This window comes from Rhincodon typus, chromosome 27 (assembly GCF_021869965.1).
Source record: "Rhincodon typus isolate 14 chromosome 27, sRhiTyp1.1, whole genome shotgun sequence".
Taxonomy (NCBI): Eukaryota; Metazoa; Chordata; class Chondrichthyes; order Orectolobiformes; family Rhincodontidae; genus Rhincodon; species Rhincodon typus.
The window spans coordinates 27,915,868-27,929,234 of NC_063358.1; the positions used below are offsets into that span (position 1 = coordinate 27,915,868).

Consider the following 13,367-nt stretch of genomic DNA (forward strand, 5'->3'; position numbering starts at 1 on the left):
GACCCTTCATCAGAAATGGGGGAGGGGAAGGGGGTTCTGAAATAAATAGGGAGAGAGGGGGAGGCGGATAGAAGATGGATAGAGGAAAAGATAGGTGGAGAGGAAACCGACAGGTCAAAGAGGCGGGGATGGAGCCAGTAAAGGTGAGTGTAGGTGGGGAGTTAGGGAGGAGATAGGTCAGTCCAGGGAGGACGGACAGGTCAAGGGGGCAGGATGAGGTTAGTAGGTAGGAGATGGGGGTGCGGCTTGATGTGGGAGGAGGGGATAGGTGGGAGGAAGGACAGGTTAGGGAGGTGGGGACGAGCTGGGCTGGTTTTGGGATGTGGTAGGGGGAGGGGAGATTTTGAAGCTTGTGAAATCCACATTGATACCATTAGGCTGCAGGGTTCCCAAGCAGAATATGAGTTGCTGTTCCTACAACCTTCGGGTGGCATCGTTGTGGCACTGCAGGAGACCCAGGATGGACATGTCCACAAAAGGTTGTGAAGGTTAAGTAAGTGAACATATGTAAGAAAGAAATAAATAGATTTCTAATCACTAACGGCATCATGGGATATGGAGAGAATATGGGAGAATGACATTGAGATACAGGGTCTGCCATGATCATCTTGAATGGGGGAGTAGGCTCAAACGGCCAAATGGTCATCTCTTTCCCCTATTTCCTGTTTTTAGCTTCCAGCTTGAAGATGAATTGGTTCCTGTGAATTTGGGATTCAACTCCTCTCATTTTGGAATCAAATGTGGACATCTCTTGAGGAAGAGGTTTAGTCATCTCAGGTCTGCGCATGTCCTGATTGCATCATCAGTCTTTAGTATGTATGTAATTGAACTATACAAGTCTGTGAGGTAATCCACATGGAGATAATGCCTTTGTGTTCCATGCCATCCAGCTCATGTTTAAATTTTTCTTGTATATGAATGCTGCAATTTTTTTGAAGGGTTGTTTGATGGAATTGCATTTTCTCCATGGTGCAATATGGCATTGTCTTAAAATTTACCTTGTCCCTTGTACAATTGTTGTGAACCCTGGACTGATTCAACACACTGATTGCAATTTTTGGATTCTTCTGCTGCCATGGGTACCTTCTTGATCTCATAAGCAGTCACAATGGGGAGATCTGTACTCACTGGTAGTTCTGCAACTGCCAGGGTGGTTGTGTCTGCCACGTGAAATATTTGCGTTTTCCATGCTGAATTGCCATAACTGTAATGTGTTGTTAGTGCACCATGATGATGGTGATCCATTGTATGCAATTAGTTTTAAAACTCCAGTTGTATCACCAAGTTCTAATTATCCAGGTACCTGTCCTTTCGAACTTGGACCCGTAGGATGTTTGCACCAGCTTCCGGGCTAATCTTGGCTTTGAATATGTTTGATAGTTCTCTTTGGACGAAGGAGGCTGATTGTGGCAAAAGCTTTTGATTGCCTGTTCATCCTCTGCATGGATGGGTATCTTTTTGGGACTGTCTTGTTGTGAATTTCAAGTTATCAGCTGACATGTATGCAGATCTCTGTATGTTCCTTGCTGCCCCTATTTTGTGTTTGGCTGTATCCTGTTAGAGCCACGGTTGCATCTTTGGAGTCAGATTTCCGGCACAGATGGGCCCAGTGTCCTATTGTACCACATGCCTTGCACAGATCATGGATTGCAGGACAGTTTTGTGGTGCAAGTTATAGATTTCACTTGCAGCACAGTTTGCTTGTTTTGTGTGTCCTGGCTACAGTGCCAATGCTATTTACTACAGGTACTTTTGTCCTGTTATATTGGCTTCATATTTTCTGCCAACAGATGGCACTGAATCAATTCTGTGGCCTTCCTTTTTATCCTGTCAAGAGGTCTTTTTGAATATTTTGATAGGTGTTAAAACAAGCACCAATTCCATTATCGGCTCTGACAGTTTTGCAAGTCACACTTGTTGGCCTTTTATGGCATCTACTGACAAATTGAGTTAGTGACTCCTTTGGTCTTTGCCTGTAGGTCATCAATTCACTGCAAAATCTTCTAAAGTTTCCTCGTGCATGCAGCTGATCTGCCAAGGCTTGCATATCTTTGCAGAATCTTTCTGGTCCTCTTCTGGTCCTTAAGTCTGAAGTACTGACTCTCATTAGTAACTGCTCTGTGTATTTCCACAACTTGCTTAACCAGACCCTAGTTAACCTGAGGAAATCCCCTTTTCTTTTATTTTAATATAGACATGTTTTCATTTTGTTCAGTATGGGGCTGACCCAGAAGGCTGTTCAAAATTGAAATGGCCTTTATAGTTTCCCACACAAACCTGGCCAACTCAGAGATAAAGAGGGTCTAGGCCCGAAACGTCAGCCTCTCTGCTCCTATGATGCTGCTTGGCCTGCTGTGTTCATCCAGCCCTGCACCTTGTTGTCTCGGATTCTCCAGCATCTGCAGTTCCTACTATCTCCAACTCAGAGATAAACATAGTTTGTGAAGAAATCTTATTTTCTCCTGTGCTCTGCGCTGTAGGTACTTCCGGATTGCCGCTACATTTTGTTTGTTGTTGCTCACCTTGATCTTTAACCTTTTTTTTTATTCATTAATGGAATGAGGGCATTGCTGGCTAGGCAGCATTTATTACCCATCCCTAATTGCCCAAAGGGCAGTTCAGCGTCAACTACATTTCCTGCGGGTCTGGAGTCACATGTAGGTCACCAAGTAAGGATGACAGTTTCCCTTCCTAAAGGACATTAGTGAACTAGATGTGTTTTTCCCGACAATCAACAACGGATTCACGGTCATCATTAGATTCTTAATTCCAAATATTTTATTGAATTCAAATTCCACCATTTGCCATGGCAGGATTCGAACATTATCTGGGTCTCTGGATTACCAGTCCAGCAATAATACCACGAGGCCATTGCCTCCCCTCACAATGTAAGGCTGGTTTCTTCATTGTCCTTTTTTAAAAATTCTTTTATAACACAAAAAAATTCCCTGCTGCACACCATGCAATAAAATTCTTGTGTCACCTAAATATGACAAAACTGATGTGTGTGGATTGTTTTTACTTCAAGATCTCTGTGGGTTTATTTGCAGCTAAACTAATATATACAGTAGCGTAATCTCCAAACCCACTCTGTGCCTCGAGGGCTGCAGAGTGGACAGCATGTGGCCTGTGGTCATGTGACAGAGTCTGGATATTTGACTCATTTACACGTTGAACTCTTAAAGGGAGCACTCCAAATGTGATAACACAACATGCCATACTCAGATAACAAGGTGTACAGCTGGATGAACACAGCAGGCCAAGCAGCATCAGAGGAGCAGGAAGGCTGACGTTTCGGACCTAGACCCTTCTTCAGAAAAACCTACTGCCCTACTCATGTGTGTGCACAATAAACACAAACAGACACACACACTCCCCTACCCCCACGTGCACAAATACAAACACAAAGACACACCCACACACTCCCTTACACGTACACAAACACACCCACTATCCCCTCCCCACACGCACATACACACATTCATGAGATCTTGTTTCAGTGTTGTAATTTCTATGCAGATACCTTCTCACAATCACCATTGGCAATTACTCCCAATCCTGTGTCCCCTCCATCTCACAATTTTGCTGTTGCTGAACTACTAATCCAAAGGAAGCAAACAAAAACAAGAACTATGGATGCTGGAGATCAGAAACAAAAACAGAAATTGCTGGAAAATCTCAGCAGGTCTGGCAGCATCATTCTGAGGAAGGGTCACAGGACCTGAAATGTTAATTCTGATTTCTCTCTGCTGATGCTGCCAGATATGCTGAGCTTTTCAAGCAATTTCTGTTTTGTTAGTAATCTGAAGGTCTGTGGTAACATTGAAATTCCACCAAGACAGTCTGAGAATGTGAATTCTATTTAAAATATCTGGAAATATAACAGCCAGTAGCAAAGAAAGACACGGCCATAAAAACTCAGTTGGTCCACTATTGTCCTTCAGGGAAAGAAATCTGCTGTCCTTACCCCGTCTGGGGTACATGTGATTCCAGCTGAACAACAACATGGTTCAGTGTCCTGTCCTTTGAAGTGATTTAATTTGCTATGACATTAATATGCTATGACGTTACATCCTGTCACTACAAAGACTGTGTTACAGGCCATAACTGTTCAAAAAGAAACCTTACCATCATCTTTACTAAACTACAGATATGTAATGTAAGATTGCCTTGGAAGCAATGATCATACAGAGAAAATAAGTTTCAAAAAGTAATCTTGCTCTTTCTCTCCCAGGTGATATAACAATCCATTCCTTTTGATGGCTGTCTGAATATCATTTCTTCTGTATGCAAGGTTCAGGAAGTTTTTTTAAATCTTGTTAAAGGTAAAGAATGGTAAAAGATTTGTAAAGTTTATAAAAAGGTTGGCCTTGTTCTTGTTTACAGTAATTGAATATATTAAGAGGCAATTATGTTCAGACCTAGTCAATTTAACCTTTGTAACCTCTTGATGATTACTACAATACAATGAATACAATGCTTTCTCATGTCAGTGGGGCTTCTTGCTTAACTTGAAAAAATAAACTTCCACCCTATCTTCAAAATTATTTTAAAATGCAACTGTTGAAAGGAAACCTTGAAAATCAAAGCTCCCAAAACATTTAAGGTCATTCTTTGAAAATCCATATTCACAACATCTGGTGTACTTTATTATCCAATAGATGCTCTCGTTTCCTCAATAAGCTCCTAAACTTTCAAGACATAACTGGTCTTTCTAGAAAGTTGTGACATTCAGCTGGCTAGCATGCAGTTACTCAATTGATCCTAAGGATCCTTTCTGAACAGAAACGTTCTCCAGCATAAATTCCGGAGCTAAGCACGGTTGAAAGATTAGGGTCAGAGTCAGTTGTTTCCTCTGAGTTCCATAAGCAGTCCAGGATCACATACAGTCATAGAGTCATACACATAGAAAAAGACCCTTCGCTCCAACTAATCCATGCCAACCATGTTCCCAAACTAAACTAGTCCCACCTGCCTGTTTTTAGCCCATATCCCTCGAAACCTTTCCAATTCATGTAGTTAGCCAAATGACTTTCAAGCATAATAACTGTACTTGCATCCACCACTTCTTCTGGCAGTTCATTCCACACACCAACCACTCCATGTGTAAAGAAGTTGCCCCTCATGTCCTTTCTAATCTTTCTCCTCTCATCCTAAAAATATGTCCCCTATTTTTGAACTCGCACACCCTAGGAAAAAGACATTTGCTATTCACCTTATCTACGTCCCTCATGATTTTATAAACCTCTATAAGGTCAGCTGTCAACCTCCTACATTCCAGTGAAAACAGTCCCGGCCTATCCAGCCTATTTTTATACATAAAACCCTCTATTCTCAGCAACACTCTGGTAAATCTTTTTTGAACCCTCTCCAGTTTAATACTATCCTTCCTATAACACGGTGACCAGAACTGCACACAGTACTCCGGAAGAAGTCTCACTAACCTCCTGTACAACCTCAACATAATGTCCGAACTCCTATACTCAAAGTCTGAGCCTTCTTAGCCACCCCACCTATGACGCAAATTTAAAGTAATTATGTACCTGTATCCCTGGAGCTCTGTTCTACAACACTACCCAGGGCCCTACCATTAATTGTATAAGTTCTGCTTTTGTTTGTTTTACCAAATTGCAATACCTCAAATTTATCCAAACTAAATTTCATCTGCCACTCCTCAGCCCAGTGACCCAACCGATCAAGATCCCTTTGTAATCTTAAATAAACTTCTTCACTGTGCACTGTACAATCAATTTTGGTGTCATTCACAAACTTAATAACTATGCCTCCTATATTCTTATCTAAATCATTTATATAAGTGACAAACAAAAGTGGACCCAGTACCAATCCGTGTGGAACACAGCTGGTCACAGGCCTCCAGTCTGAAAAACAACCCTCCATCACCAACCTCTGTCTCCTACCACAAAGCCAATTTTGTATCCAGATGGCAAGCTCACCCTGAAGCCTATCTGATCTAACTTTACTTATTAGTCTACCGTGCAGAACCTAATCAAAGGCTTTACTAAAGTCCATGTAAACAAGGTTTACCACTCTGCCCTCATCAATCTTCTTAGTTGTTTCGTCAAAAAAAAAACTCAATCAAGTTTGTGAGACATGATTTCCCTAGCACAAAACCATGCCGACTGTCCCTCAACATTCCTTGCCTCTCCAAATGCATATAAATCCTATCTTTCAGAGTTACCTCCAACGACTTATCCACCACCGATGTCAATCTCACAGGTCTATAGTTCCCAGGCTTCTCCTTGAAGTCTTTCTTAAATAAAAGCACAACATTAGCCACACTCTAGTCCTCTGGCACTTCACCCATGGTTGTAAATGATACAAATATTTCTGCTGTGAGCCCTGCAGTTTCCCTCCCTAACTTCCCACAACATCCTGGTATACACTTGATCGGGTCCCAGAGATTTATTCACCTTTATGTTTTCTAAGACTTCCAGTACTTCCTCTTCTATAATGTGAACTGCTTTCAAAACATCAATATTTATTTACCTGAGTTCTCTAGCCTCCACTTCTTTCTCCACAGTATAAACTGACACGAAATACTCATTTAATATCTCTCCCATCTCCTGAGGTTCAACACAAAGATGACCTCGGTGATTTTAAGGGGCCCTAGTCTCTCTCTAGTTGCTCTTAGTGTACTTGCAGAATCTTTTTGGATCATCCTTAACCTTTTCTGCGAAGTCTAGGTCATATCCCCTCTTTCCCTTCCTAATTTCCCTCTTAAGAATACCCCTACACTCTTTATACTCCTCAAGAGATTCATTTGATCCCAGTTGTCTATATCTAATATATGATTTCTTTTTGTTCTTGATTAGAACCTAAATATCTGTATTCATCCATTGTTCCCTCATCTTTCCATGCTTACCTTTCACTCTAACAGGAACATACTGCTTCTGAGCTCTCATTATCACAATTTTGAAAGCCTCACTCATCCCTTTACCTGGGAACAGTCTACTCCAATCAACCTTTGAAAGTTCTTGTCTCATACCATTAACATTTGTCTAACTCCAGCTAAGAACTTTAACTTTTATGGAAGGCTTTGTCTTTTTCTTAATTATTTTAAAACTAATAGAATTATGATCACTAGTCCCAAAGTGCTCCCCCACTGACACTTCAGACTCTTGCCCTGCCATATTTCCCAAGAGAAGGTCAAGTTTTGCTCCTTCTTTAGTAGGAACATTTACATCTTGATAAAGAAAATTTTCTTGAACACATTTCACAAATTTATCACCATCCAAATACTATGGTAGTCCCAGTCAATGTTAGGAAAATTAAAATCCCCTACTGTTACAACCCTATTATAATTACATATATCTGAGATCTTTCTACCTACTTGCTCTTCAATTTCCCTCTGATCATTGGGGGGGCTATAGTACAATCCTATCAAGGTGATCATCCCTTTCTTATTTCTAATTTCAACCCATATATTTTCACATCAGAACTCAATGGCATTTCCATCAATATTTACTGGTCTCCCTTTTTATTCGTTATTAATAGCTATCCTTTCTAATTGCTCCAAATCCTCCTCTTGTACTCATTCACCTACAGTATTATAGCCTTCAGTAAAAAAGTGATGATAGTACCTTTCCTTCATCATCTCTTGGGAGATTTCTAGTTTCATTTTTATTTGATCCTGGTTTGTCTTTAAGTATTCTTTGACTTGTCATTTATAGGTGGATGGAGGGCAGCAATCTAAGTGCTTGGGGTGTCAGGCAGAACTGGTCCCAAAGGCTCCCAGATCACCCAGGGAAATCCAACCCCGAGGCTGACCAACTGGAACAAAGTCAACCCTGTAAATAGTACGGAAGGAAATGGTGAGGGGCTGATTCCCCAATCACAGGCTCGTTTTCTCCTATGCTTGCTGCCTATAGGCTCACTGTGAACTCATCAGCAGCAAACTAGAAAAGAAACAGAAACAAAAACAGCAGTTGTTATAAAATCTCAGCAGGTCTGGCAGCATCTGTGAAGAGAAATCAGAGTTAATGTTTCGGGTCCAGTGACCCTTCCTCTGATTTTTTTTTCTCCACAGATACTGCCAGACCTGCTGAGCTTTTCCATCAACTTCTGTTTTTGTTTCTGATTTACAGCATCCGCAGTTCTTTCAGTTTTTATTTATGAAAGAAGCAGCCTGTGATTGGAGGAATGAGGAATATGGCAGCAGTCAGCATGGCCAGGGGAATGAGGGCAAGAAGAGGAAGTGAGCCCTTTGGGAAGGCTCGAAAGCAAGACCAGTAAAGCTGGGAATAGAGACTTAGGAGTGAGGCCAGGACGAAAGGCCAGGGAGTGATGCCAAGGATTGGACTGGAAAGTGGCTGCAAAGTGAGTAGCTGCTGTGGTTGTGAAGTGCTGGGGCATCTGGGGAAGCAGAGAGGAGGTGAAGTGGGGTGAGCTGGAGTGTTGGTAAACATGGGTGGGTGGGCAAGAGGAGCTATGGAGGGAGGAAGAGAGCCTGTCACTGGGGTGGTGGGGATGGGATGGGGAGAGGAAAGAGGAGCTACATGAAGGGATGTGGGGAGAGAGTCTGCAAATTGGGCAGAAGTTCTGCAAAGAGACTAAAAGATTTTTAAAAATACAAAGGATCTGAAATGAGGAGACAACAGTTTAAAACCTTTCAACAAAGGTATCATCACCTAATATGGAACAAGAAAACTGTGGTAATCAATTCTTTGTAAAAAATAACGTGGAGGCTCTGGGTTAAAGCTGCAGGAGTTCAGGAGATACTGTACAGGGAAAATGTAGCACATACAATTGTCTGAATTTTATGTCAGTTGTATAATTTAATACTGAACTGGTTCATTTCAGAAAAGTTTGCATTTATGCAATATCATTTCTTAAACTGCCTCATATATGGATTATTTGAGGTGCAATTATTATGTTTGAGATAAATATGCAATAGTTTAGCTGGGATCTCACCAGTCCATGGAAAGCATGTTTAGGGCAGTAACTTTTTGTGTAGAGAAGTTTGTCAGCTATTCTTTCAAAAATGCATTTGTTGCTAACTTATGTTTACTGTGGTGTTGATTTAAATGCAGTGATACCTAGGAAATAAATGTTTTCTTCCTATGATGTGTTTTTAAGTTTATTGGAATAATAACACAATTAGGGATATTATTGATTTCTTCTCATTCTGCTTCTGCAAGAGTTCAAATCCCTCTTATATTAACACAAATATAGAAAGTATTGTTACTCAGGCCGGCAGTGGCTCAGTATTTAGCACAGTTGCCTCACTGTGCTAGGGACCTGGATTGGATTCCACCCTAGGGTGACTGTCTGTGTGGAGTTTGCACATTCTCCCAGTGTCTATGTGTGTTTCCTCTGGGTGCTCTGGTTACCTCCTACAGTCCAAAGATGTGAAGGCTAGATGGATTGGCCTTGGGAAATGCAGGGTGATAGGGTAAAGGGTTGAGTCTGGGTGGGATGTTCTTTGGAGGATTGGTGTGGACATGATGGGACAAATAGCCAGCTTCCACACTGTAGGGTGTCTGTGATTATGCAATGAGGAAGTTAGCGGAAGTGATAAAGGATCCTGTGAAAACCAAAAGGAAGCTGCTGAGAAATCTCAAGAGCTGGCCTAAAAAAGAGAATACTTGGAGGGCTGATGCAGGGAAATGGAGCTGATATTGGGTGCAGCAAGGCCATGAAGGGTCTCTGAGGAGAAGAGTGAGAATGTTAAAGTTAATTCACTGAAGCACTGAGAGCTACTGGAACTTGTTAGGGGTAGAAGTGATACAAGCGCAGGCCTATACTGAGCAGTTCTGATGGTAGATCATTGGCCTGAAACAATAACTCTGCATCTCTGTGCACTGATGCCTCTGAACGTGCTATTTCCCGGCCTTTCTGTTGTTTTACCAATTGAATGAATTGCATTTTGCTGACATTTAGCAGGAAAATACAGATCTTTATCTTGGTCAAGCTATAAAAGAAAATAACAATAGCCTCGGGGAGGAGAAGTTGAGTGTCATCTATGGAAGTACATTGCTCATTCCAAAATCTTCAAGTATCTCACAGAGCGGCAGTCGCTCCTGGGAATGCTTTTCTGGAGTAATCAGAAGTACGAAGGACCACACATGACATCATTCGCTCTCACTGATGTTCATTTCATGTGGGGTGATCAGGGAAATAAATCATTTATTTGTAGCAGAGAATTGTTTATTTCACAGCCAGTTGGGAAAATGATTTCTTGAAGGAAGACACTGATTAATTACTAAACACACCAGTGTGGGATAAGGATGGCTGAAGAGCTATGCGGAGAACTCCACGACAGGCTAAAGGAACACTTCTGATACTAATGGATTTTCAATGACTTGTAATGGACTAGCAAACATGTATTGGCATGTGAGCAGACATACTGTGCTTTCTTGCTACTGCAATGAGAAAAGGGGACAAATGAGAGTTTTCTAGAATGAATCGGAGGATCAACCTCTCAATTGAACCTTTAGAGAGTGGATCTTCCTCTATAAAAACTTTGCTGATGCTGCGAACTGCAATATCAGAATAATTCTTGGACCAAGTGTTACAGTACAAGTGACCAATAACTCCCCACAGTGGCCAAGTGGGCAAAAGGAGCATTGAATGAAGTCAACTGCTTTGGATTTTCATACTGTGCTGTTTTAATCTTTCTCAAGGAGAACCCCAGGGACATGATAGGAGGAACAATAGGGCATTACACTGGGTTTCTGACAGCTATTTGCTGATCCTAATGGGATTGTGCACATGTTTAAACATTGTTTGAGGATGGGAGCAAGTTTGGGTATGATGAACTGCTACATTAAAAATTGTCCAGTTCACACGATAAGAATAGCTTCTCTTGAGCTTGGTTCTGGAGGTTGCCTGACATCAATGGAAACACACCTCCAGATAAACAAGTACCCTGAGAAGAGGCAGCAAAAAAAAAATAGAAATCTGTGAAGAGATATTGGGTTCACAATTCAGGTAGATGATCTTTTTCAGTCATCAACCTGAAACAAACACTTCTCTTCCCTTGTACAGCTGTCCTGCAATTTTTTTCCAATGCTTTTTGTTCCTGTTTCATGAGAAAGAATTCTATACGTTGAAATGAGTGTCACCACAAATCATACCTTAACATAATAAACAGTGTGATTTATTGATTTGGCACTCCCAGGATGGAGCCAAATTCACAGGAAGCGTGAGTCACAAGTACCATTTTGAAGACATAATGCTTATTTGCTGACCAGTGATATCTTTGAATATTGGATCGGTGAATTATAGCCAATGGACCTCACGCAAAAGCATCTGGCAAGCAAATATGATTCCTTGCAAACAAACAATGAGTCAAAAAATTGCACTGCATTAGTTGTAAGTAATGTAAATCAGAGGAAATGGCATTTATTACCAGGGGACTATTGTTAAGAAGACATGATATGACATTATAAATTCTGTGTGCCCAATACAATTTCATTTCCTATGGAAGATAAGACTTAAAAAATAGAAACGATATTCAAGTTTCTTATTCTTGTAGTAGTGATTCCGCATTTAATTGCATCACCTGACAGGGTGCTGGAAGCAGATGGAATAACAACTTTCAAAGGGATTTAAATATATACTTCAAGGGGAAGAGATGTACGGTTATTGTGAAAGAACAGTAGTGAGGACATGATGGCTGATTGTCTTTGAGGTGTGTGATTCTATGATGCTATGAATAATAAATGATGGGCACATCTTATTGAGTTAAAACAAATGACTTACCGTTTATTATCTTCAACCTGCACTCCAATAGAATGGAACTCCCGAAGGCCTTTACTATCTGTGTCAGAATCAGTCATAGTCTCTGAACTATCCACCTGATATATGAAAAGAGAATGAAACCTTGTTATTATTTCTGCATCAGACTAAACTGGCCAAGAACAAGCAGCAGCTTTATCAGCCATGACTAAACGGAAAAAAAAATGGCTTTACGAAACTCTGATTATACAGTGAGATGTCACTGAATGTATTCATACCTATGACATTTTTAATTTGGGAGTTTTGTTTTGTTCCTTTTCTTTGGAACACATTACACAGGGAATTAAAATTGTTGTTCACATAAATAAGTAAAAATAATATAGGTCTTTTCATAGATGTTATATCTGAACCATTACTGTTGTCTGATATAGATAGCGATGTGAGTGAGATACGCATATATAACCTTGACAATCTGTACCACCTAGCTTGGTGCATTAAATTCAAAATGCCATGACTGATATGTGTTAATTGGACTCTTATGGCAGCAGTAAGGCAGGAAAGGATGGCATGTTGTACAGGTTTAAAGTCCTCAAAATGTGCATATTTAAGGTGTATGTTTGATTGACAGCCTTGATTGAATTTGAGAAATATATTTGTATGTTTCCTTTGTTTTGGTCTTAAAAAGAGACTTTTTTTGGGCTTCATTCCTCAACTTATGCTAAAGTCATCTTAGGAAAGGAAAATTGAGGGACTCACTTTGATGTGCAGTAGCAAGTCATCATGTAAGCAATAAAGGGCTAGCTTAAAGCCTAACTTGCAGGAAGGGATAATAACAAAAAAAGCAAAATCGATTTATGTCATGTTTTTAATGTTACACAACTTCCCAAGGCACATGAAGATTATAAAAAAAATCACACTGAGCCAGATGACCAGACGTTTGAACAAAGAGGTAGCTTTTAAGAAGTGACTGAAAGGGGGAGGCAGAGAAAGATGTAGGCAGACAATCCCAGAGCTTGGAGTCTCAGCAACTGAAGGCAAAGCCACCAACACAGAAGTAATTATAAATGGGGATATACAAGAGTTCAGAATTAGTGGACTGCAGATAACCCAGAAGGTTGTAAGGCTGGAGGATACTGCAGGGCGATGGAGGAACAAGATCAGGAGGGATCAAGAAGGATAAGAATTTTAATGTCAAAGTGTTGCCTGGCCAGGAGCCAGCATTCTAGTGAGCACAAGGGCATTATGGAAATCAAATATGCTGTGATTTAAGACATGGACATGCGAATCGTCGAGTCCACTGACATCAAAGTCAGAATGAGAGTTTTTGCAATCATGTGGTCAAGACAAGGGTAAAGTTATGTAGGTGAATATAGGTGGTCCTAATGATTGCACAAATGAGAGGTAGACAGATCAAACTTAGCTTCTTAAGATGAAACGTGACACCAAGGTTGTGAACAGACTGGCTTAATCTCACGTTGTCAGGGAGAGGGATGGAGTTGGTGACAAACGAATGGAGTTTCAAGTAGAAACCAAAAACAATGACTTCAGTCTTTTTAATACCTTATTGAAAGGAATTTTAGCTTGTACAGCAACAGTGGAGGAGTCGTTAAACAGGTGGTGGTGAGGTAGAGATAGTAGGAACTGGAGAATCCGAGACAACAAGGTGC

The 13,367-nt window shown here is 40.8% G+C and overlaps 1 protein-coding gene across 1 annotated transcript in view; it reads right to left on the reverse strand.

Annotated features, from left to right (window-relative positions):
• The window catches only part of LOC109927146 (disks large-associated protein 2), a 127,658-nt gene that overhangs the window by 23,793 nt on the left and 90,498 nt on the right, over positions 1 to 13,367 (reverse strand). The window contains exon 6 of the mRNA XM_048612953.1: positions 11,725 to 11,819. Within this exon, the coding sequence (XP_048468910.1) occupies positions 11,725 to 11,819 (95 nt within the window). The remainder of the gene's footprint in view (positions 1 to 11,724; positions 11,820 to 13,367) is intronic.